This window comes from Micropterus salmoides, unplaced genomic scaffold, assembly GCF_014851395.1.
Source record: "Micropterus salmoides isolate LMB-PRFRI ecotype aquatic unplaced genomic scaffold, ASM1485139v1 Ms_hic_scaffold_11, whole genome shotgun sequence".
Taxonomy (NCBI): domain Eukaryota; kingdom Metazoa; phylum Chordata; class Actinopteri; order Centrarchiformes; family Centrarchidae; genus Micropterus; species Micropterus salmoides.
In genome coordinates, this window is record NW_024040152.1 from 14,956,753 (window position 1) to 14,982,838 (window position 26,086).

Genomic DNA, 26,086 nt, shown 5'->3' on the forward strand with positions numbered 1-26,086 from the left:
TATTATTCAGAGTTTTACGGTAATAGGGTTTAGGTCTGAGACATGCTTAGCCAGTCCATCACCATTACCCTCAGCTTTTTTAGTAAGGCAGTGGTCATCTTGGAGGTGTGTTTAGGGTCGTTTTCATGTTGGAATACTAGTCTCTGAAGGCAGGGGATCATGCTCTGCTTCAGTATGTCAGAGTACATGTTAGCATTCATGGATCCCTCAATGAACTGAAGCTCCCCAGTGCAGTAACAGTCAGTCTTGAAGCACTGTTTCTGAAACCATTAACACTTGTAGCCAAATCATTTACCAAGTGTGCCAAACTGAATGCACATTCTCTGCCTTACACTCAGTTTGTAATTTTATAACACACTTTTTGCAAAACTTTAAACTTTGGTAAATGATTTGGCTACAAGTGTTAATGTTTCAGAAATAGTGCTTCAAGAAAATAAATTTTTAATATTTTTTTATAAACATGATTGCTGTACTAAATGGCATTTGAGTGGGATCAGATTATCTCAGACATATAAAAGAACATTATCTGTCTGCTGATTAAAACTAGCAGATTATAGGGATTGTGTAATTTAGGGTCTATATTCTGTTGAACTGTTTTACCGTCTTAGGCGTGCTACCTTTTATGTAGGCAACCTGATCTGCCTTGACACAGTGACTCCCTTTATATCACATTAGAACTCACTGTGGTCATGTTCATTCACTTGTTAACAAAGCCTAAGAAGAAACTTCTCCCATAGTAATAGTCAATATTCTTTTTTGTTTGCATTTACTGTGCAGAAGTTACATCAGAAGGGGACTGGGGTCCTCAGCAGTGGAAACTACTTCCTGCAACTTCCTGCAAAGTATACACCTTCCTCGTCTGTCAGCTGCAGATGTAAGAGCATAATTTTTAACAGAACGATGAGAAAACCACAAATCTGCCAATAGGCATCACCTCCTCAACAACAACTCAAATGTTTTCTCTTTACTACCTAGTAAATAAAGATAAAACTTTTTAGATGATAGTTTTATATTTAATTGTTAAATAGATGTTTAGTCAGAGTTTTGTATCTTATTTTCTTGTAGCATTATTTTGCCAAATTTGTATTCTAACATGAGAGTTATGGCTTTATGCACTTTTAAGCACTAATCAGGGTATCTATACTGTATGATTCCTTATACTGCTGTCTGACATTTTCACAAATGAAGGCCAGTAATTACAGTTTCCACAAGGTTTTATTCTCATATAAAAATGTTCATGCAACTACATAATAAGTTGAATGTGTATGTTTAACTTTGTTTTAGCTTGGCATTTATTATTGCTACATATTTTGTTATATTGCTGTAAAAATAATAGACTCTTTTCTATAGCATAATACTGCAGGAGTAATTGCACTGTTGACTATATACAGATTGAGCCATTTGAGTCCTCTTTTTGCAAGTTTGCTCACTGACACTCATCAACACTTTTCTTCTATTTCATATATTCAGGACCGTAAGATGATGGATGGCCTCAGAGAATGCACTTTAGTCTCAGGCAGAATCTCTTCCTAGACATATTTAATGTCTTGGTCCTCATCTGGATCTTCTTGCCCCATTTCCAAACCCAAAGTGCTGTGTCGAATAATCTGCCACCCTGTCAGAGACCTCCTGTTTAAGGGTCTGAGTTTGGGGGTTCTTGAGATCGGTCCCTTTATTTTGTCAGTTTTCTCCTCTTTTTCATCGTCTTTGGAGAAAGCTTTGACATAACGCTGCATCTTTTTGAACATCGGATCGTTTCTGTCCTCAACCCTGCAAAGATGATAGAGTGAAAAGTAGTCAAATTTCATGGAAAATACTCTCACTATGTAAACTTTAATTGAGATGTTGAAACTTCCCTAAAGTTTGTGTACTCAAAGAGGAAACAAATCAATAAATGAACGGTCAAAATGGAAGCAGCACAACCCAAGAAATCCTGACTTTTGGTCACTAGTAAGAGTCAATCTCCAGAGACACCTACATTTCCCTTAAGGCCACTTGGTAGCATCTTTTGTTGGACCTTCCCTGCCTTGTAAATACCAACCTGTTCTCATTTTCAGGTTGTCAAATATGGATGTTTAGTGTCCGTATGAGATGCATCAGGTTTTAAATTAACTCCAATGTAACCCATCCGTGACAGGTGATGTAGTATACAGAATGACTAACTCTGCATACAGAGGAATCTGGGGTGGTTGGGTGCGTCAGATAAACACAGAACTTTCGCCCACTGGGAGATCATGACCTGTGTGGCATGCCTGTTACATTTAAGCCCTTGCCAAACAAGTTTAAGTCCTATAATTATGTGTTTTTTTTTTATTAAAGGTGTGCACCCCCCCCCCCCTTTCTCGTGATAATCCTAAATGTGCACACTACTGGGTCTCTACTGTAAGATGAGTGTCTGCCAATCAGGGTTTAGCGGCATTTGAATCAAATGTTGGACAGGTGTTTGCCTATTTTGGCAAGTCACTGTCAATCAAATCTGATCAGACCATACCCACACAGTCCTGATGAAGCAGATTAACTTAATTTTTGAGTGTTAAATTCTTAATAATTAACAACTTAGCATGTCTTTTGGTGTTTAAGTTTGATTGTTCCTGTTACAGCAGTACTGTCTTACCTGAGATACCAGCGTTCCTTGAGACCATAGTTGAGCCCACACACCCCGAGCCGAGACCACAAGCAGCGGGGAAGCCTCCTCTCCAGCATCAAAGTTGTGGCTACCACCTGTACAACATCATTACAGACACACACGGGGACATGATGAGGATGTGCATTTATGTTCATGTCTTTATATTAATTCTTTAAGTCCCTATGTGTGTTACCTGAGTCCTCCAGAGCTCGTCTCTCTCCAGGGCCACCCTCCAATGTGTATCACTCATCATGGCTGTCAGTAGATTTAGCAAAAGGATGCAGGAGACCACAGAGAAGGTGCAATGGACCACATGGACAATCGGGGGGGTTGTGAAGGTGTGGTCCACAGGCAGATCTATGAGGCCTACGCTCAGTTCAAACAGGGAGAAGAGGGTGATGGGAAAGGAGCGATATGCGGGAATGGACCCAGGCTCCTGGGTAATATACACCGTCCACAGGGCTGAGAAGAAACAATTTTAAAAAGTATATGAGGGAACAGAAAAGTCTAAATCCTCTTATGTCAAGAATTTCTTATCTTACAATTTTGTGAGGGCTCAAGATTTGTTTTACATGTCGCTCAGAATATACTCACAGGTGGAAAAACCAATGAGAACAATGAAACTCAGCCACATGAACTTTGTCATGTCTCCAAATATAATCTAGGGGGAAATGAGACACTAGGTAGGTCAGTCTGTACACACAAATGGGTGGACCACAAAAACCAAAACAACAAACTACATCTGTTTCAGAAGCATTTCTGTACAAGAACAGATTACTAGCTTCTGTAACATGCAGCACTGTGTCTGAGTCCAGGCTGAGCGAGTCTTACCTTCTGTATCAAGATGACATAAGGGCCGAGCATTTCAAAACCTCGGGCGAAGAACATGATGTTGCACCAGCCAAGAACTAAACACACTGCCATTACCACAGTCTCTCCCTGCACATCGCAGACTCTGAACACCAGCAGCAGCACCACCAAGCATGCGTAGCTGATACTGGTCAAAACAACAGCAGAAAGGTTAAAAGTTATTTCCAATCTGCATGCATTATTTTACTGTACTTTAAGTATTTCTACTTACAGAATAACATGGAAGGGTCCTCCCAGTGCTGTCTGACCAAAATAGCGCTTTGCTCCCACTCTCAGTATATCAGGGATCTGTTGGGAAAGATTGTACAGGAGGATGTGGCAGTGCAATAGACTGTATTACCATACAGTGTTTAAGATGTTTCATAAATTCACCTCCAGCAACAGGATGACAAAAGCTCCGATGACGCTGATGATCTCACCCACCAGCCGCAGGTAGTCCTCATGTGTCACATAACTCTCCTGATGCACGGAGAGAGAAACAGTAGATTTGTTTATATTAAAAGCATATTATTATTGGACTGTGTGCCATATTCAGGTGCACAGTTTGTCATTTACACATGTATACATATTACCAGATCAGGTTCATGAACTAAAACCCCTGCTTTTTGTAGTTTTAAAGTATTTGTGTGATAGATTTTGGTTGTTTTTTTTTAATTGCATAAACATTAATTCATAAACAATATTAAGTCATTGTTTTACTTAAGTAAAAGTAGTGATACCACAGTATAAAAATACTCCTGTAAGTCCTGTATTCAGATTTGTACAATTTGTTTAGATTTAGTATTGTTAAAATGTATTAAATGTAAAATATAGTTGTTGTACTTGTTATAGTATGTGAAGTTTGTCATATATATGACATTTATGGTAAACATAATCAGTACAGTACAGCCATATTGTTACTATATACAGTATATATTGTGTGAGGTAACTAGAGCTGTGAAACAATTGCAGTGGAGTAAAAAGTACAAAGTAGCCTAAAATGATAGCACTCAAGCATAGTACAATTGGACTTAAGTATATAGTTTATATTCCACCCCTGTTTATGGCCCTTTATTACAACATATCAGAGTTTTATATGGTCACATTAAATATCATATTCATGCTCTGTATTTATGACACAAACACACTTTGAATGTTTTCTGGACTCGGATGGTTTTGTCCATGTCTGATGTTGTGTAGTTCTCCGGAGCGTCCTTTAGAGGGCGAAATGCACAACACAATGTGAAGGTGCCGATGTACAGGAGATACAGTAACAGCAGCAGCCTGACACAAGAGAAAAAACATTGTTAAACAATACTGGATATGTGTACAGTTCAGATATTTTACCTCAGACATTGATGTCATTTTTACCTGAAGTAATGTTTTCCATACAGGTTCCACTTCAGACTAACCAGCTGCCTCACGGGCGTCACCTCCAGTATCCCTCTTGCCTGGAGAACAAACCAAATGTTTGTCATTATTTCTGACCAAATAGTCTGTGATCTCACCAAAATACTGTACTTTATATACATAAACAGGATACTGTGTTGTATAATATTCTTGTGTTGTACCTCTCTCTTGTGACTGCCCACAATGAGCTCTAGTACTGACATGTTGTCGGCCCATGAGTCGATCTCCGTCAGATCATACAGGTTAGAGGACAAAGGGCCCAGAGTCCACTGGACTACACGCCTTTTATTAACCAGGTGGTGAAAGGCCTGATACACACAGAGGGAATCACAGTTGTGAGGATAAGATTAGTGAAATAGTCTGCTCCATCTTTCATATTGGGGTTTTACCCTGTAAAAACCATTAACTTACCACAATGTTTCCCTCTTTGGCAGCCAGTTTAAAAGGTGTAAGGCCTCTGTAGTTGGGCACCATGTCGAGTGACACTGACTGGTCCAGCTCTGCATCACGTGCCATAATCAGGTCTATGGCCTGGCATGCAATCATCTTGTTGGGCTGCAGAACCAAAATGTGAAGCACTGTGTTACCTAGACAGAAAACAAGGGAATACAAGGAGAGAAAAAAGAATGCATAGACAAGAGATGATAGGGGCAAGAAGGGAAAACAGAAATCCATTAATAATCAAAATATCAGACTGATACACTGATGAAAAATAATCATGTACTCCTCTCCAAGAGGAAGTATTTCATACCACGGTAATCCTGGACCCTGGTGCTGGCCCCTGCATCAATTACCGTGGAGATAATGCTCTCATTCCCAGTACATGCAGCAAAAGACAGGATGTGCTCACCTGTTGACCAAGTACATTTTGAAAAACAGTTTTGTGTCATATAAACATACATTACATTTACTTGGCAAATGCATTCATACATTTTAACATAAGCTGGTTGACTCACCATAGTATATGAGTCCTCCTAACCTCTTCCTGAAGTACAGACCGGTGACTCGAGGTGTAGCCACATCACCCCCTCGACTAATCAGATGATGAACCAGACTGATGTTCTGATTCACTACAGCAATGTGAAGAGGAGTTACACCTGAGAGAGTAGGGAGAGAAGTGTATGTTGGTCCTATGTAAATTAACTCTTTTCACTGTCACCTGTTGTGTAATTAAGGCTTACAGTAAACTTATGAGCAAAATGAGATTTCTTGCTTAGGGCTGACCAGTGGTTGAAGTATTCAAATTATTGTACAGGGCATTATCGAGCCATTTATCCACAACCATATCAGACAACAAAAACACCTCTTTTGACGCATGTGCCAAATTTGGCCAGTACGTCTTGTGTCAAGCGTTCCATGCTTCCCTAGTGTTTTCCCAGTGAATTTTTTCCCCCCTGAACCTTTCCTGTTTTGTGGATTTTTGGATTTTGTCTGTTCCTTTACTGGACTTGTTTGCTTGTGATGGTCTGCTTTCTGGTTTTGACTCTTGCCTGCCTTATCTTCCTGTAACCTGCAACTTCCACAGGGCATGGCGGCGGTGAGTTAAGGCTGCACTGTGGTTTCCGGAGCTAATTGCGGAATCCCAGACGCTGCTCTTGGCTCCATGGAGGATTTGCAGCAAGTCTATTTTTGACAGAAGCCGCGTCAAGCTGCATAGAGCAGATCGACTTGGGCAGGACAGAGAACTGCAGAGAGAATCCATTAATTTTCAAAATAAAACACCCTGTGCACCCAAGTTCCTGTGTCGCTGCAATGTCTGGTTACCCTGGCTCCACCAGCTCACCCGACCCCCACCAAATCCTCCCCGTAATTTGAACCATGCTGCTACAGGTGTCCAGTCCTGCTTCGCATCTGCAGTGCTGCTACCTGCTGCCTGCTCTCCAGCCATGCCGTCTGCCTCTAGAGGTGTATCGCATTTGCCACCGGCCTCCAGAGGGTTCCTGCCTTTGTTTCCGGCCTCCAGAGGGGTTCCTTCTTCGCTGCCAGCCTCAGGTCATCCTCCTGCCTGTCCTCCGGACCTGCTTCGCCCATCTGTCCTGCCCCCAAGACGCCCACCTGAAATCACCAGCTCCATTCTTCAGCTCCCTGGGCACTTGCCCCTGTTTCCCTCTTGAGCTGTACAAAACATCTAAATTTGAAGCTAATCTTGAGAGACAGATTTGTGATGTAGTACAAAATTAAAGGAACTAAATGGGTTAAAGTAATTCATTATTCTCCCTTCTTCTTTTTCTTCATCTCTGAAATCTTATCAGTCTGTCTCTTAAATTCTTCTTTTTCTTAGTTGCTGACCGTGAAGCTGATAACTTTACCTGTGATCATATAGGCCTACAATAAAATTTAAACCAAATGATGTGTGTTTGTGCTTGTTTCTGTGTCTGGGAGTTAATGGGAGTGTCAACCTTGGAAGAGCTCGGAGGTCATGGGCTCGTTGATAAGTTCAGGAGCTCCATCCATCAAAGCCACAGCAGCCTCCAGGTTATCATTCATGACAGCAACATGAAGCACTGTCTCACCAAGAGCACCTGAGTGAGGATTAATTTCACAGATTACAACTGGCACTGCACTACCCTGAAATTACACTGACAATGAAGTATAAATTCACAGTTCAGCCTTACCTCTCTCAAAGATATTAGTGGACGCACAACTCAGAAGTTTCTTGATGCAACCAACACTGTTCTCTTTAGCAGCATAGAAGAGAGGAATGTCATTTATGCTGAGGGAAGATGGACAGAAGAAAAACTCAACTCATGATATATTTAACCATTTCATGCACAAAATGTTACCAGATTGAGTTTTTAATTTCTATATGAGCAATAAATTCACTTCACCATTCAGTATTCCAGGTAGTCCTAATTTAACTTGTTTTTGATAATCACAAATAATTATTAAAATTTTTCCTTTCTTACTTTTTGAATAAAAAAACATTTTTGTATCGTTCTAATAGACAACATGGGTCATGTTATTTCATGTATGTCTTTGAAATAAATTAATTTTATCATTTAATATTCTAGTTATTCCTTAAATATCATGTTTTGATTACCACAAATTATTATTTTTTATTTTTTGAATTAGCTGGTTAGAACAAAATATGTCAACAGCTAGCTGGCTGAAGTATTGGAAATATTTCTCTTTCTCACTAGTAATGGATGTCAAGGTCAAGGTGACCTTAACCTAATGTTCGAATATTATGTACAGTTATCTTTCACAAGATCTCAATTTTTTTTTAGGTAAAACAATTGTAAAATAAGACTTACATGCATCATATATATATAAATATGTTCCTAATTGCTTTTTACAAATATCAAAAGTTCCTATAAAATTCCATAGTGTATACATATGGGTCTATTTTGAGCCCGTGTGTAAAACTTTTCATACAGTAAAAAAGTAAATATAAAAATAATGACAAAACATTTTTCATAACTTCTTTATGATTAACTCTGATGTCCACTCATATCCAACCATAAAAGCAAATCATCTTCCCTTATCACACAACTCTTGGACAACATAGGCCTACCATAAAATACAGAGGAACATCACTTTGGAATACTATTCCCCTCCCTTTCAAAACCTGTACATCAATGTCAGTATTTAAGTCTAACATACTTATGTCATAGCTAAAATGTAAGTACGTGTGTTTATGTGTTTTGTGTTTATCTTTGTTTATTTTTGTTTAATTTATTATCATTATGACTCTTACTATTATAATTGTTTTTTTCCCCCATATCCATAAGCAGTAGGATAAATTGTAAATCCTAGAGGGCAGGTTTTACCAAAAACCCTTTGGGGTTTCTTACCTGTCCTGCTTTTTGGGCTATTAATAAGTAAATAAAAAAAATAAAAAATTGTGGTAATCAAAAACAAGATATTCAATGACTACATTAAAAACACGTAGGAAATGAATACGGGTCATGTTTTACCCATATTGTGCATTAGAAGGGGTTTGCATAGCATTTACATCAATTGAACATATTTTGATTTACACCTGCATATAATTAATTTAGACAAAACCCACTTGTTGTAGGCAGCAGTGGGAAGTGGTTTCTTACTATTTGGTGTAGAGCAGAAATGTCTCATCCAACATCTCATTCCATCCTTTCTTGTTTTGAAGGCGAAATCTCAGCTGGCTCCACCAATGGTTGAGCTCACTTGGAGCAGATCTGGCCAGAGACGGAGACATTGACACTTGATGTTCGACTGGAAGAGACAAACGAATGGTGAGGTCCGTGTTGAAGAATGCACAGTGAGCGAATCAGTGAATTAAAGAAACACAACAATGAAATAAAGTTAATTACTCCATCATTTAGTCCTCCAACATAGATTATGGTGGTATCTATTTTTTTCAGTTGTGTTGCTTCCGAATAAAATACCATGAAACAAATGAATGAAAAAGAAGAAAGGGATTCTTTGCATGTCATGTGAGCTCTCTCCCCTGCCTTTCCTGACTCTCTGAACTGTCAGATAAAGCTGATATGTCAAAAACGCGTCTCAATCTTACCTTTAAACAGTAAAAGTGCTGCTCCTCAATTTCTATTGATACTCAGTCATAACACTCTGTCAAATTTGGTAACAACACCGATGAAACATTCCTGAGGATAAGTGGAATCTCTGTGGCATGACCATTATATATGACCCAGCCATGAAGGAGGAGACATGTGGAGGGATTGAGAATGAATGGGTGGAGAGGGAGGATGAGTGAACAGAGGACAGGTAAGACAGAGAGAGTGAGGCGGTAATGAGCAGGTAAACTTTCACTGCAGGTCAGGGATCATACGGGGAAAGTTGTGCTTTAAGGTTCGACTCACCGTTGGACCAGGAACTACTCGATCACAAAGCATTCTGTCACCTTAAAAGTGAAGTGACAATGGGCCAGTCCCTAATCCCAGTATATCTCTGTGGCCTTATTACCACCAAAACCTGCATGGTCACATGAAAATCAAATTCATAAAAGTCAAGACATTGCTTCTAGTGAACCATTAAAGAAACCTTTTTGAAAATTACAAGCATACTTCTGAGCCCAGGTAATTTAAACCAGATATATTTCTGTTGTATTACTGGGAAAGTTCTCCAGGTGAAACTGAGATTATTTGGTGGAGTAAATGTGGCCACTAAGTATGATTTTCTGACATGTTGCATCTTGTACACACATGCACACCAAACTTTCATTCACAATGATTTAACTTGTTGAGCACCATGAATGTGTCACAGGAATCATCACAAACACGGTAATTGCCACATTACAAAGACCATAATGATCGTTTGAAGGTTGGCAACATCATGTCACTTTCCTCTGAAGGCAGAAAACAAAGCTAATGGTTAATATCATTTTGTTTTGAAATTATCATTCTTTTCTTAGTTATTTTCTGGAGAGTTAATTTGGCATCAAGCAGACAACTGTTTCCACACGTGTATTATTTGTAAACTGCTGAATCATTCAACTTCTACAACATATCTGGATGTCTCAGATGTAATGTGCAGGTGTTTTGCTGCACCATTTATAGATTGTGACTAACAGGCTGGTAAGCCACAGGATAAACAGGGTTTAGGAAGACTCTATAGGAGGCCCTGATAATGGTTGCAGATGTGGCAGTCATTAAGTATTGTGGAGATAATAGCTGTTTACCAGACAGGGAGCACCATCTTTAAGTAGTGTCATAAAGACTAGTGGTTTCCACTCTGTTAATGTCTTTATAAAGAAACAATAACACCATAAAAACATAATTTTGTGGTTTGTTTCACCACTGTTTCTGGACATATGTACCAGCAGTTCTTTCACAACACAGGACACCACAGCAAACAATTATTACCGACATCTCTGGTACATTTATTACAGTTGAGCGATGCTCATATTCAGAGTGACTCAACACAATAGAGCTCAACGATCATTATTAAAACAAAAGCATCACATTAACCAAGTACACTACCATAGTGTCAAGAGGTTCAACGTGGTGTTTAGCTCTTTCTCCGATACAGATTTTAATTTAACCTCTAAACTTTCAATATGCTAAATGTATTTTCTCAATTTCTCCTTTATCATTTTTAATCAAAGATTAAATAGGATATGTGAAGCAATATCATCTTAAAAATTAATGAAAATTCTACATCTTGTGAGTAATTCTCATATTTTGTCTTTAATTCATTATTATGTATTCTCAGCAGAGTATTCAGATATTTTACTGAAGTACAATTGCCAAGAATAAACTGTAATTTAGTTCCTCTACCCTAAATTTCCATAAATATTATACTTTCCATTCCACAATATTGATCTGACAGCTACTAGTTTGCATATTTTGCACGTTATTTTTCATTCAAATCATACGATGCACCTCTAAAGCTGATGACTTGCTCATTAAAAATATCTCCCTGTTATCAAATAATTTTATTCTGGAATTGATTCTTTGTCAGTGTAATATGACTATTTCAGCCTGTTCTCTATGCAAATCAACTTGCTTCTAATTTCAACTTTTTATAGTTTAATTTAAGTTAAAAACCAGTTGAAATAGTCTCACTGCACTGCAGAATAAGGTTTTTAAAACTCAAATAAACAAATAAATATAATGTAGTTAAAATCAGCTAAACCTAAACTAACTGCTTACACACTAATACATCAATAATAATAATCATATAATACAATTTTGTTGCTGTAGTTATATTTTTCAGATTATACTTACATTAGTCGGATTTTGAACTCAAGGCTTTTACTTATAGTAGGCTATTTGTATTGTTGTATTACTACTTTTACTTAAGTAAAGAGTCTAAATACTTCCATCTCTACACTCATTGGCCACTTTATTAGATACACATTGCTAGTGCCGGGTTGGATCCCTTTTGCCTTCAGAACTGCTTTAATTCTTCGTGGCATACTTTCAACAAGGTGTTGGAAACATTCCTCAGAGACTTTGGTCATGATAGCATCACGCAGTTGCTGCAGATTTATTTATTTTTTTGCTGGACATCTATGATGCAAATCTCCCGTTCCACCACATCCCAAAAGTGCTCTATTGGATTGAGATCTGGTGACTGTGGAGGCCATTGGAGTACAGTGCTCTCATTGTCATGTTCAAGAAAACAGTTTGAGATTATTTGAGCTTTGTGCATGATGCATTATCCTGCTGGAAGTAGGCATCAGAAGAAGGGATGGACATGGTCAGCGACAATACTCAGGTTTACTCGCGTTTAAATAATGCCCAGTTGGTACCAAAGGGTCCAAATTGTGCCAAGAAAATATCCCCCACACCATTACACCATCACCATCAGCCTGAACTGTTGATACACGGCAGGATGGATCCATGTTTTTATGTTGTTTACACCAAATTCTGACCCTACCATCTGAATGTTGCAGCTGAAATCGAGGCTCATCAGACCAGGCAATGTTTTTCCAATCTTCTATTGTCCAACTTTGGTGAGCCTGTGTGAATTGTAGCCTCAGTTTTCTGTTCTTAGCTGACAGGAGTGTCACCTGGTCTATTTAAATTTAAAATGACTAAATAATGTTCCTGCAAAACTAATGACATTCCCATCAACCTCAGCTGTACTTTGTGTTTAGTGTTAATTTTGGCATGCTTGCTAAGATAAGGTGACCAGATTTCTGAAAAGAAAACCGGGGACACTTTTGGTTTGGTGGTCAGTATGTCATTAAAAAATATAATACAGGATATTCCGTTTTCCAGATATAAACAAGGATATTAAACATAGGCTTACCAAACATATCGGCAAAAATAGGCTTCTGTTATTGCCTATAATCACGTAAATGTCATGAGTGGTTACGCTATAAACTGGCCACAATTGTGATTATTTTGTTAAAAGAAACAGTAAAGTATCACAAAGACATACCTTTGCTATTACCACGGACATAAAGTGATGTTTATTTGCACGTTATGTCTGTTTGATTCAGACAGAAGCAGCTAAAGACATGAAGAGACTGGGCGGTAACGCTACATGCTGCACGTGCTCCCGCAGACGGCAAGCAGTTTTTGCCATGACACCTGTATGCTCTGTTGTCCAGTCTTTCTGGCCACGTAAAATCTGATTTCAGGTCTGTTAACACCTTATACAGTCTATGATTAACACACTGTTAAAAATTGGGACATTTGCGGGTGACAATCGCCGGAAAACTGGTCACCCGCACGTCTGGTAAACCTATGCCAAGACATTAAACTAACATGGTGAACATGGTAAACATTACATCTACTTAACATCAGCATGTTAGCATTGTCATTGTGAGCATGTTAGCATATAGGCCTACAGTCCCAAGCATAGGTTAGCATATACTGTGAAAAAAGTCAAGAAAATTTATATGGACTGTTTTTCTTTATCTGCACGCATGAGAATCTTGTTTGTTACTTTGCGCAGTGTTGTTTTAGTGCTTTTTTGAGAGAAGTCTGATTGAAATTTATCAAAGACATTATGTTCCTCAACCAGTTGGAGAAACTGATAGGCGACAACTTTTTCCAGAATTTTAGAAATGAAAGGAAGTTTGGAAATGGGTCAGTAGTTAACTAAAAGGGTGGTATCTAGGGAGGGTTTTTTGAGTAAAGTGAAGACACTGGCTGTCTTAAAATAGTTTGGGATGCAGCCAGAAGAGAGTGATTGATCGAAAATAGAAAGAAGACAGGGAACAATGACAGGCAGGACCTCTGTCAGATATTTAGTAGGAATTATATCAGTAGGGCAGGATGATGGATGCATATGAGAAAAATATTAGAGATCTTGAAAGGAAATAGGGCTGAACTCCAGAACAGGGCAGGTGACTTGATCAGAGTGATAAATTCCATGGATGAAATGTGAACTGAAACCACTGACAGCAAAACCAGAATGGGCACAATTCAGAAGTTGGTTAATAGTGTTGAACAAAAACCTAGGTGTTATACTTGTTATTGTTGATCAGGCCAGAGAAATACGCTGCTCTTTCAAATTTATGAGTTGGTTGAGCATGGTTTGTAGCTCCTTCATGTGATGGTAGTCTACTAGGCGGTTTGTTTTTTTCCATCTATGCTCAGCATTTTTATAATCTCTTCTGTCACGTCGAGTGGAAACATTTATCCAGGGGGATGGATTGACCATTGGGGCTAGTCAGGTTTTATTTGGAGTAACAGTATCAAGAACTCATGAGCAACATTCATTAAACCGGTTAACAAAGTCATTAATATCAGAAATCTTAAGAATAATCATGGACATATCACTGAAGATAAGTTCAGTGAGCTATTTTCCTTAAGTCATTTTGTTTGTTTGTTTGTTTGTTTGTATGTTTGAGTTATCAGTGTACTGCAGACCACTGTAAATAAAATTATCACCTCTGGGAACACAAGATGTCTGAATCTGCCTACCTACCACCTTCCTCAACAATCTGGCTTGGCTACACCACAGCCATCATTAATGTTCTTCTCCTGCTGTGAGAAAGACCTATCATGACATAATTTTAATTCAGCTGGTGCACAGCAGCAGTAACAAAGCTATTTGCACTTGACACAACATAACATTACACAAAAATAAAAGCTATGTTCAAGTAAATTAACAATTCACCAGAGCCTTCTTCATTGTAACTAATCTGTTGAACTGGATGGGGAAAAGGCAGGCCAGAGCAGCCTTTTTTCAGCCTCCTGCTGCTGGCCGCCATTATCCTCAGTGTGAAATGTGAGTCTGCACACAATCTGCAGCCATGGATCTGAATTTATGTCAAAAAAACAAACAAAATGTCACACGAAAGCAGTTCATGGAATACAGGGAAAATGCAATGTAAAAAACCTTGTACAAGCCAAAGAAAACGTCAACATACTTGTGTGTTTTGTCAAACACAATTAGCCACGAATTATAGACAAAAAATTAAATAAAACCAAAACCATGAAGAAAAAGTTTTTTTACTGTAAGCCTTCAGGCTGAGCTGGGATGAAAGCCAGAGGAACTGCAGGACTCGAGGAGAATCTCTGGTTTTTGTTACCAGCCAATGTGTTCGGGTGGATCTGATTCATTCACTAACCATGAAGTATAATCATGCAGTTAATAAAACAGTATTAACTTGCACAATACATTTTTTTTGTAAATGTCAACGGTGTTCTTTCTTCTAGCATTTTCTTTTTCATTTGTTGTTTCCAAAAAACAAAAAAATAAACCGTTGGAAAGTTTCAGTCCAGACAGGTGTACCGGACCTTAAAGAGGTGGTATTATGCTTTTTGGATTTTTCCCTCTTTGTTATAGAATTTATATCTTTTTTGTGCATCTAATAGGTTTGCAAAGTGAAAAAGCCCAAAGCCCACCCCAAAGGGAGTTCCCATCTCCCACAGAAAACACTGCTATGGACTGCCTGAGAACAGCTTGTTTGTAGTCCAGCCATTTCTATCTAGCCATAATCTTGCTCTGTGTGATGTGTGTGCAAAGACAGTGAAATACTTTGGCAACACCCCAAACTTTGCTAAACATCTGAGATTAGGTCTGTCACAATAATAGGATGATGTTATGAAGCGGCAGTTCTGAGCAGGATATTTTTATTATATGTAAATGAAGTAAGTTATGTTATTTCACTCAACAACATAACGTTAGTTAACTTAAATTTTTAATTAGCCAACCTCGACTTGATGCACACTGGTCTCAGAACTCAGTTTTCTGTGTGAAAGTTTACTACATTAACTGACTTCCACCTTTGCTATCATCAAATGACCACTTGAGGTTGTGGCCTAACAAAAAACATAAATATGGGTCGTAATAAGCAGCTATACGGCTATTTTTCTGGTGAGGACGAGCTGCAATATTCTTGTCTTTTGTTTGCAGTTATTGGGCAGAAGTTACATCAGAAGGGGATTATGGGATCCTTAGCAGTGGACACCCACCTGAGAAGAACTGGATAAAGGTGTAGGCTTCACACTTCATTTCTCAGCTGCAGATGCAACAGCGTTATTTTTTAACAGAATAACCAGAAAATTCAACCTCAATACCATTTCAAATAATTTCTCTTTCCACTTCACACTTCAATCAATACTACCCAGCAAAGAAAGATGAAGCTTCTAAGATGATAGTTTTATATGCTGTTTAGTCAGATTTATGTTAGGGTTAGGGTGTTGCCTAATGTATATTCTAATCAGTTATGCCTGTGAGCACTTTCAGGGTACTTCTAATAGGCCTATACTGTATGATTTCTTATACTGCTGTCTGACTTCTTCACAACTGAAGACCTACATATTTTTTAAAATGCTACAAAAGAAACCCACACTTTTCTATAGCATAATACTGCAGGAGTAATTGTACTGTTGACTATATAGACAGATTGAGCCAAAAGAGTCCTAATTTTGCAAGTTTGTTCATTGACACTCATCAACACTTTATATCTGCTTCATATTTTCAGGACTCTAAAAGGACATAAGGCCTCAGAGAATGCATTTCAGGCTCAGGCCGAATCTTTTCCTAGACGTTAATGTGATCTTCCTCCAGATCCAGATCCCCCATCTCCAAACCCAAAGTGCTGTGATGAATAATCTGACAGCGTCTCAGAGACCTCCTGTTTGTTGGTCTGAGCTTGGGGGTTCCAGGGAACAACTCCTTCATTGTGACACTCATATCCTCCTTTTCATCATCTTTGGAGGAAACTTTGATGTCATTCTGCATCGTTTTGAACATCAGATCATTTATGTCCTCAACCCTGCAAAGATGGTAGAGTGAAAAGTTGTCACAGCTGCTTCAGAGAAAATACTCCCACTATGTAAGCTTTCATGATATTTCTGCACTGAATCTACGGCATAGGCACACTGTAGCCTACACATAGCCTACGCATAGCTGCACATCCTATGCAATAGCCTGACGTGCACCGCCCCAAAAATGTACCTACACGGTGACACATACCACAAGAACTGTGATTGGTTGGCTCGGTAGCATTGCATTTTCTCCAAGTCCCCAGGAAGTGCCCTGTGCTTCAAAGCCAGATTTACTAGTGAAAAGTCTAAAAGAGCCACAATTATCATTTTACCCCCATTCATGTTAGCGGAGGGCTAACTGGAAGTTACAGAAGTAATTGGCCTTAAAGTGGCATTCCAGCAATTTAGTACTGCACTTCTAAAGTTGGAGAATTTAGAGCAGAATAAACAAATGAACAAATAAGTAATGATTAAAATGGAAGCAGCAGAAGCCAAGATGTCCTGACTTTGAGTGTCAAACTCAAGCTACATTTCCCATTATGCAGCTTGGTAGCATCCTTTGATGGACCTTCCACGCCATCCAAATACCAGCCCGTTTGTCCCCCCTCAGCGTCTCCTAGATACGCACAAGGTACCTTTAGCGTCCATATGAGACGCACTGGGCTTCATCTAACTCCAATCTAACCCATCCGCATCAGGCGACGTAGTCTACAAAACGACTAAGTCTGTGCAAGAAGGAAGCTGGGGTGGATCGATGGGTCAAACAAACCAGTAGCTAGGGATTGTGTCCTGTGTGAAAGGGGTTGACTTTTAAAAGTTTTAATTAACTTAACATACTCAAACTATGATCTTTTCTTAAACTTAACCAAATTATTTTGGTACCTAAACTTAAACTCTCATTTCACAACTTTAACCACGTGTTAAAATGGCACCTCATACTGATGCTAAAGGGTACCTTCTGAGACGAAGAGGGGTGTGACAAAAGCATCATCAGTAACATCAGTATTTGACTACCTGGGATGAGAATGTGTAACAGCACACTCACATCTTTCAAAACTCTGACTTTCTATTAGAAATGTTTAATAAGATCGAAAAGCCTAAGACAAGATAACCTCTGATGACAGTATCAGATTAATTTTCTAAGATTTCTAAGACAATTTAGAAGTTAAAAGTCTCTCTCTTTTAAACATCACATTCAGCAATTGCTGAAAAAACTGAAGGTCAAATGGGGTTTTATTGTAGAAATAAGTCATGTTTTTCGATTGAGGCCAAAAGGACACTTGTTGCTGCCACTTTTATGTCAGACAATAGCAATGGTACATAAATGCATGCATTCATTCAAAGCCTGAAAGTGTTGGACACTGTTTACCATGGAGCACTAAGGTTCATTACAAACTTTAGATCCCTTACTCATCTTTGCTCCTTGTATGCTCGGGTTGGTTGGTCTGCATTGTCCACAGGTAGACATAATCATTGACACACTTTTATTTATATTTATATGGCTATTCTTGGTCTGCTTACATCCTACTTACAAATCTACATCCAAGAGAAAAGTACGGGAAAATCCTGTCTTCTTTCTGAGAACTGTGAAAAGAGGCGTTTAAGTTTGCTGCTTCTTTGCTTGGAGTCAGCTACTAAATATCCTGAATCTTTGGCAGCCGGTTACACTGGTTGCTTTTAAAGTACTTTTAAATTACTCGGAGGCTGGTCATTTTGGCTATAGATGTTATGATTGATTACTGGTTTGATCCTTGTTGTTGATTACTTGTTCTGAATATTTAAGAAATCTTTTTAAATATTTTATGACCTGATTGTATAACATGTTTCATGTTTTTGTTATACGTTCTTATGTCTGTAACTTTGTTAATTGTGCTGCTTCCTGTGTTGGCCAGGACACTCTTGAAAAAGAGATTTTTAATCTCAATTCATTTTTTTCTGGTTAAATAAAGGTATAATAACAAAAACTGTTTCACGGGCTGAGTACTTTCCCTATTGAGTAGTAAACTAATATTTACTTGTTTACTCGGTTGAATGCCCCTTTAATTTGCCTTTTGATAACCCACATGATATAGCATGTGTAAAGCTGTAGTCCATATGTAGGTGGAGGAGGTACGATAATTATAGCACAAGATCTGCAAGGGAGAGAGTTGTGCTTGTTACTCACAGCACAACATGACTTGTGGCTGAAGTGCATTAAAGACTACTTAGGTCGTGGTCAGTGGACAAACTTCCTGTATGATTATTTTTAGCAAAAATAGTTTCTACTGTTGATCACAGTGAAATGTCCGGATACAATCTCTTAGTTATTTACATTTTTTCAATTTAAGGGTGTTTCTTCTTTGAAAGCCCTGAAAACCTTTTTCCCCAAGTCAATGAGGTCCGACACAGAGAAATGTTTTTGTGTTTTTTTATGTGAGAGTTTTCTTTTGTGTTTTTGAAGATGATTTGAAGTGGTCGGGACTGTGTCATAGGTGTCTGTGCACCAATCAGGATTTTACAACATTGGAATCAAAATGTTACGACAGCTGGTGGGACAGTTTCTTGTATCGCGCCTTTCTAGATTTCTGACCACTCACTACGTCACAGTCACCCATTCACACACTGAGGAAGTTGCCAACTGCTCATCAGAACAGAAATGAACATGGCACTGCCATCGGGAGCAATTTCTTGATTCAGTATTTTTGCCCAAGGACACTTTGACATGCAGACTGGAGGGATCATCCGATTAGCGGGGAAATCCACGTTACCTCCTGAGCCACAGCAGTCTATATATTTGCTTATATTGCCACTGTCAATAAAATCTGATTAGATTACACCCACATAGTTCTGAAGAAGCTTAATTAATAAATTAATAACTAAGTATGTTTTCTTTATGTTTAAGTTTGATTGTTGCTCATCATTCATAATGAATATATTTATATTTTTGATCTGAAACTTATTCAGGGGCTTTAAAGCCTCTGTTTCTGTTCCTGTTGCAGCAGTACTGTCTTACCTGAGATACCAGCACTCCTTCAGACCATAGTTAAGCCCACACACCCCGATCTGAGACGACAGGCAGCGTGGAAGCCTCCTCTCCAGCATCAAAGTTGTGGCTACCACCTGTACAACATTATTGCAGTTGTAACCATGACACAGTAATGGGGGACACCTCATGATATAATCATGAGGTGTTTTGTGCTGTTATGTTTGTGTCTTCGGATGTATTCCAAGTCCCTATTTGTGTTACCTGAGTCCACCACAGCTCTTTTCTCTCCTCGGCCACCCTTTCCTGTGTGTCACTCATCATGGCTGACAGTAGTTCTAGCAGAAAGAGGCAGCAGACCACAGACAAGGTGGAGTGGAGCACATGGACGATCGGAGGGGTAGTGAAGGAGTGGTCCACAGGCATATCTATGAGGCCCATGCTGAGCTCATACAGGGAAAAGAGGGTGATGGGGAAGGACCGATATTGGGGAAGGGATGTAGGATCTTGGGTCATATACACGACCCACAGAGCTGAGAAGAAACAATTTTAAAAAGTATGTGAGGTAATAGAAAACTGTGAATCATCTTATTTTAAGAATTTCTTATCTTACAAGCTGTGTGAGGGTTAAAGATTTGATTGTACATGTTGCTCAGAAAATACTTACCGGTGGAAAAACCAGTGAGCATAATGAAACTCAGCCACATGAACTTTGTCAAGTCTTCAAATATAATCTAGGGGGAAATGAGACTCTAGGTAGGTCAGTCTGCCAACACAAATAGGTGAACCTCAAAAACTAAAAGAATGGAATACATATGTTTCAAAACATTTATATACATTAACAAACTTCTGAGCTCCTAGAGCATACATCACTGTTTGTATAACATGCAGCAATGAATCCAGGCTGAGCGAGTCCTACCTTCTGTATCAAGATGACATGAGGGCCGAGTGTTTCAAAACCTCGGGCGAAGTACATGACGTTGCACCAGCCAAGAACTAAAGACACTGCCATTACCTCTCTCTCTCCATGCACTTCGCAGATTCTGAACACCAACAGCAGCAACACCAAGCATGCATAGGTGATACTGGTCAAAACAACAGCAGAAAGGTTAAAAGGTATTTCAGATCAGTATGCTTTACATTACTGCTTAGAAGTATTTCTACTTACAGAATAACATGGAAGGGTCCTCCCAGTGCTGTCTGACCAAAATAGCGCTTTGCTCCCACTCTCAGTATATCAGGGATCTGTTGGGAAAGATTGTACAGGAGGATGTGGAAGTGCAATAGACTGTATTACCATACAGTGTTTAAGATGTTGTTTCATAAATTCACCTCCAGCAACAGGATGAGAAAAGCTCCGATGACGCTGATGATCTCGCCCACCAGCCGCAGGTTGTCATCATACGTCACATAACTCTCCTGAGGCGCAGAGAGAGAAAAAAATTGATATGTGAAAATATAGATTATTGAACTGTAAGTCATATTCAAGTGCACAGTTTGATATAAACACATATACATATGAACAGATTAGGTACAACTATTAGCTAAAACCCCTGCTTTAGTTTTATGGTATTTGTTTGTTTAGAGTTTGGTTTTACATCTTTATAATTTTTTATTTAAATTGCACATTGGTTCTCTGTCCCCAAAATAATAAAGTAAAATGCCTCTTAAGGTCCAGTGATGGATGAACTTTTGTCTCCTCCTTCTGACAGTGAGAGTAAATTACACAAAATTATTCACATGTGCTTCTGATGTATAGGCTCTGCTTTACTGAGTTGCTGCTGTCGTTACGGTTGCTATCCCCCTTCAATTCAGGCAAATATTGCTGGTTTGCATAAAACACATCACTGCCAGCATGGAACATCTCCAGACACCTGAGTTATCAACTCTGTTATACTGCTAAGACAGAGAGCTTTATCTGGTGGTGATAGGCTTAATCTGCATTGTGTGAATTTGTTTGACAAGGGCTTGAATGTAACCGACAATCATTTTATGCTCCGGTGTTAGAGGATGCTGGTGTTGTTTGTTTGCCGCTTCTCCACCTCAATAAAGTCAAAATCAAATACCTTTAATGTTGCTCAATCACATACACAACAGCAGCAGTTGATGAAAGTCCCGGGTGCAGTTCCAGCAACATAGCCGTATGAGCTGTTGCTGTACCAGGCAGTGATACAGCCAGTCAGGGTGCTCTTCCTAGTGCTGGTATAGAACAGCGTGAGGATGTGATGGTTCATTTCAAGCTTCCAAAGCCTTTTCAAGAGCTGCCTTAAGCTGGTGAGCCTTCTTTACAACGGCCTCAGTGTGGACGGACCATGTAAGGAGCTCAGTGTTCCTAGTGAACACCTAGGAACTTGAAACTGCTGACTCTCTCTAATTAGGGCATTGGAGAGATGTGTTGCCAGGGAATACAGGAACGGGCTGAGAACACAGTGTTGAGGGTCACTGATGTTGCTGCCCATTCTAACCACCTGCTTGAGAAGAAGTCAAGATTCCAGCTGCATTGCAATCTGTTTAAGCCCAGAGCCCAGAGCTTCACATATAGCTTGGAGGGCACTATGGGATTGAACACTGAGCTGTAGTCTACAAACAGGTATGCAAACTGCAGTGTGTCTAGTGAGGCATGCAGCACAGAGCAGATGTATTCTCTAACTAGCGTTTGCTGCTGATGGACGTCAGAGACAGTCATTAAGTAAGTGATTCTGGATTTCTTCGGTAGACACAATGATGTTGATATTTTAAAGCACGTTGGGCCAAAGACAAGGAGAAGGAGAGGTTGAAAATGTCCGTAACAACACCAGCCTATTGGTTTGCAAGTGTTGTGTGGACCCACGAGGACATCAGGATGGGCATGGTGGCGGTCCCCTCCTCTTTATCCTGTACATCCTCTTGGAAAAATTCTCCGCCGCCATGGCCTCCATTTTCACTACTATGCTGATGACACTCAACTTTACCTCTCTTCTAAAACCATCAGCTCTAATGTCACCCTCTCCACCAGGTCCACAACCTTGGAATCATCCTTGACCCCACCCTCTTGATCGTTACCACGTCAACCAGGTCACAGAAACTGCCTTCTTCCACCTCAAGCACATTGCCCGCCTCTGGCCCTCCCTGTCCTTTGCCACTGCAGAAATACTCTTCCATGCCCTCATTACCTTCAGACTCGATCCTTCAACTGCATCCTCTAAACATCAATACGTTTAGAACTCACCTCCACTCATCACCAAGATTACATCACCCCTGTCCGTCACAACCTCTGGCTCCCGGTTAAATACAGGATTCACTTAAATTACTATTCAACACCTACAAAGCCGTACATGAACTGGCCCCTCCCTACCTCTCTGCCTTTTTTACTTAGGTAAACATATGAAAGTATTATTTAAGTGTATTAAAGGTAAAATGTATTTGTTGTACTTGTCATGTATAGGACAAACAAACACAGCCTTATTGTTACTGCAATGGTACTATGTCGTTTAGATATACATATATATATATGTGAATCTGTAAAGTAACCAGAGCTGTGGAACTATCGTAGTGGAGTAAAAAGTATAGCATAAAAGTGACCAAGTATAGTACAATTGGACTAGTAAATATTTTAATATTCCACCCCTATTTATGGCCCTGCATTACAACATTTAATAGTTTTATCTGGTGACAGTGAAATATCAAATTCATGCCCTGTATTTATAACTCAAACACACTTTGAATGTTTTCTGAACTCGGGTGGTTTTGTCCATATCTGATGTTGTGTAGTTCTCTGGAGCGTCCTTTAGAGGGCGAAATACACAACACAGTGTGAAGGTGCCGATGTACAGCAGATACAGTACCAGCAGCAGCCTGACACAAGAGAAAAAACAATGTTAAATAAGATGTGTGTACAGTTCAGATATTTTACCTCAGACACTGATGTCATTTTTACCTGAAGTAATGTTTTCCATACAGGTTCCACTTCAGACTAACCAGCTGCTTCACGGGCGTCACCAGCAATATTTCTCTTGACTGGAGAAAGAATTTCTTCTCAGCATCACATCATTGTCATTATTTCTAACCAAATAGTCTGTGAGTTAACCAAAATACAGTATACTATATAATATTCTTGTGTTGTACCTCTCTCTTGTGACTGCCCACTATGAGCTCCAGTACTGACTTGTTGTCGGCCCATGAGTCGATCTCTGTCAAATCATACAGGTTAGAAGTCAAAGGGCCCAGAGTCCACTGTACTACACGCCTTTTATTAACCAGGTGCTCAAAGACCTGAGATAAACAGAGGAAATCACAATGGTGAGTATAGGATTAGGAAAATAATCTGCTCCATCTTTCATGTTGGGTTTTCACCCTGTGAAACCATTCACTCACCTCAATGTTTCCCTCTTTGGCAGCCAGTTTAAAAGGTGTAAGGCCTCTGTAGTTGGGCACCATGTCGAGTGACACTGACTGGTCCAGCTCTGCATCGCGTGCCATAATCAAGTCTATGGTCTGGCACGCAGTCACCTTGTTGGGCTGCAGAACCAAAATGTGAAGCACTGTGTTACCTAGACAGAAAACAAGGGAATACAAGGAGAGAAAAAAGAATGCATAGACAAGAGATGATAGGGGCAAGAAGGGAAAACAGAAGGCTATTAATAATCAAAATATCAGACTGATGCACGGATATAAAATAATTATGTACTACTTTCCAAGAGGAAGTATTTCATACCACGGTAATCCTGGACCCTGGTGCTGGCCCCTGCATCAATTACCATGGAGATAATGCTCTCATTCCCAGTACATGCAGCAAAAGACAGGATGTGCTCACCTGCAATTTGAAAAATTACATGTTTTGTGTCATTTAGCATAAAAACAGACATTATATTTTTTGGGCAAATGCTTTGGTCCAACACAACATTTTTTTTCATACACATTCATTAGAATCAATTTGGGGTTCTCGGCTATAGCCATCCCTTACAACTTACTGTAAGCTTGGTGACTTACCATAGTATATGAGTCCTCCTAACCTCTTCCTGAAGTACAGACCGGTGACTCGAGGTGTAGCCACATCACCCCCTCGACTAATCAGATGATGAACCAGATCGATGTTCTGATTCACTACAGCAATGTGGAGAGGAGTTACACCTGAGAGAGAGAAGAGAGAGCAGTGTACACCAATCCACTGTAAATTAACTTTTTAATTTTACCAGTTTATTTCAACAGTTTCCCCCATTAATCTGATGAGCAAAATGAGTATTTGTATCTATGTGTAACCAGTTGTAGAAATATTGAAATCATTTACTTAAAAAAGTAGCAATACTACACAACACTACAGTAACTGTCAGATAAGTATAAAGTAGCCCAAAATGAAAATACTTAAATGCTTCAAGTAATAATACTGTAGTTGTCCTTTACTTTGGAATTATTTTAAATAAATGATTAAATAAATGAATAATAATCTATCACAAAAATAAATAAAAAAGATGACAAATTAATGTTATGAAAGAGTCTTTCCAGTTTGACAGTTTGAGTATCTTTATTTACTTTTTAATTTCACAGAAAAACCCAGTGAAATTTGGGTAACTGTTAATTTGCATTAATGTATGTGAAAGAAATTGTTTACAATTAAGTCAATTTTATATTTATCATGTTCAAAGTCATTGTCATTTGTTGGTTATGATGCTGTTATATCTCCATATTTGCTGTCACTGAAAACCTCACTGAAAATAAGTTCAATTACTGTCCAGTAATATGTTATCACATTTGACACCTTCAGAAGTGTAATAAACTTAACATGTAGACTATGTAATCCATCTTAACTCTTAAATGTAACTATTCACTATTTTTCCCAGACATGTCCTCTTTTTCTTCCACCCAAAATGTCCAGGATTTGACTTTTGTTTTCTACTCGTTCTGCATGAGTGGTTATGATTATTGACAAGTTAGCACTTAACATTAACAAATTGGAGACTAACCACAGTGTAGAGCATTTTTCTTGCACAAGCATTTCATGAAGAGACAACATCCCACAATGAAACAGCTGTATCTGGAATTAAAATTATACTTGTAGTAAGCAATATGTGATACTATTATCCAAAATTATAATGATGAATACACTGACATTAGCCCTATTCAAACCTTGACAAGATAGAAAATGGTCTTATTGTGGAATCTCAGCTAATAAGCTGTTGAAATGTTACAAAATGGCCTACAATCTGTTAGCAGACATAAGCCAAATGAAGTGTAACCTATAAATATATTAGTATTACACTAACATTAAACTTTTCATTTATTGTTATTATATTGCACTAATACACACATTTATACTAGTTACTCCTCCAGGTGGATTGTGCTTTTGCAGTAGACAGATTTAGATTTAGCCAGATATGCAAATATTTGCTCCTTTTGCTGCCTCTCTTCTGGAGAGCAACACGTTCCCCTTGTAATGTTTTACTAAAATTATTGTTGTAATATAAAATGTATGTTTGTGTGTGTGTGTGTGTGTTTGTGAAGCTGAATGCATGATCTGCAAAGCTGGTACGTACGTGTCCGTGTCAAATAAAGGTGCTAGCAATCTAGAAGTCCACATGTAGCAAAACTCAAGGAACTGAATGAATTAAACTAATTAATTTTTCTTCTTCTTTTTCTTCACATCAA

The 26,086-nt window shown here is 38.9% G+C and overlaps 2 protein-coding genes across 3 annotated transcripts in view; both read right to left on the reverse strand.

The window, feature by feature from the left end:
* Positions 1 to 26,086, reverse strand: part of LOC119897466 (transient receptor potential cation channel subfamily V member 6-like) — a 78,412-nt gene that overhangs the window by 51,239 nt on the left and 1,087 nt on the right. Inside the window, exons 5-17 of one of the 2 annotated variants that reach the window (XM_038711185.1) lie at positions 24,434 to 24,574; positions 24,159 to 24,257; positions 23,819 to 23,994; positions 23,570 to 23,716; positions 23,382 to 23,461; positions 23,164 to 23,299; positions 20,798 to 20,884; positions 20,634 to 20,710; positions 20,385 to 20,550; positions 20,133 to 20,199; positions 19,730 to 19,998; positions 19,496 to 19,602; positions 15,247 to 16,511 (exon numbers count right to left, since the gene is read on the reverse strand). In XM_038711185.1, coding sequence (XP_038567113.1) covers positions 16,277 to 16,511; positions 19,496 to 19,602; positions 19,730 to 19,998; positions 20,133 to 20,199; positions 20,385 to 20,550; positions 20,634 to 20,710; positions 20,798 to 20,884; positions 23,164 to 23,299; positions 23,382 to 23,461; positions 23,570 to 23,716; positions 23,819 to 23,994; positions 24,159 to 24,257; positions 24,434 to 24,574 — 1,787 coding nt within the window. In that variant the 3' untranslated portion in view covers positions 15,247 to 16,276. Of the gene's footprint in view, positions 1 to 15,246; positions 16,512 to 19,495; positions 19,603 to 19,729; positions 19,999 to 20,132; positions 20,200 to 20,384; positions 20,551 to 20,633; positions 20,711 to 20,797; positions 20,885 to 23,163; positions 23,300 to 23,381; positions 23,462 to 23,569; positions 23,717 to 23,818; positions 23,995 to 24,158; positions 24,258 to 24,433; positions 24,575 to 26,086 lie in introns of those variants that run through there. The other variant, XM_038711184.1, reaches the window with a different exon arrangement.
* On the reverse strand, positions 1,228 to 9,310 carry LOC119897467 (transient receptor potential cation channel subfamily V member 5-like). The gene is made up of 16 exons (XM_038711186.1): positions 8,932 to 9,310; positions 7,501 to 7,598; positions 7,285 to 7,407; positions 5,842 to 5,982; positions 5,637 to 5,735; positions 5,297 to 5,472; positions 5,047 to 5,193; positions 4,847 to 4,926; positions 4,624 to 4,759; positions 3,869 to 3,955; positions 3,708 to 3,784; positions 3,458 to 3,623; positions 3,221 to 3,287; positions 2,820 to 3,088; positions 2,615 to 2,721; positions 1,228 to 1,770 (listed from the first exon to the last, which is right to left on the reverse strand). Exons 1-16 carry the CDS (start codon positions 9,060 to 9,062, stop codon positions 1,530 to 1,532), a joined length of 2,145 nt encoding a protein of 714 aa, XP_038567114.1. The 5' UTR covers positions 9,063 to 9,310; the 3' UTR covers positions 1,228 to 1,529.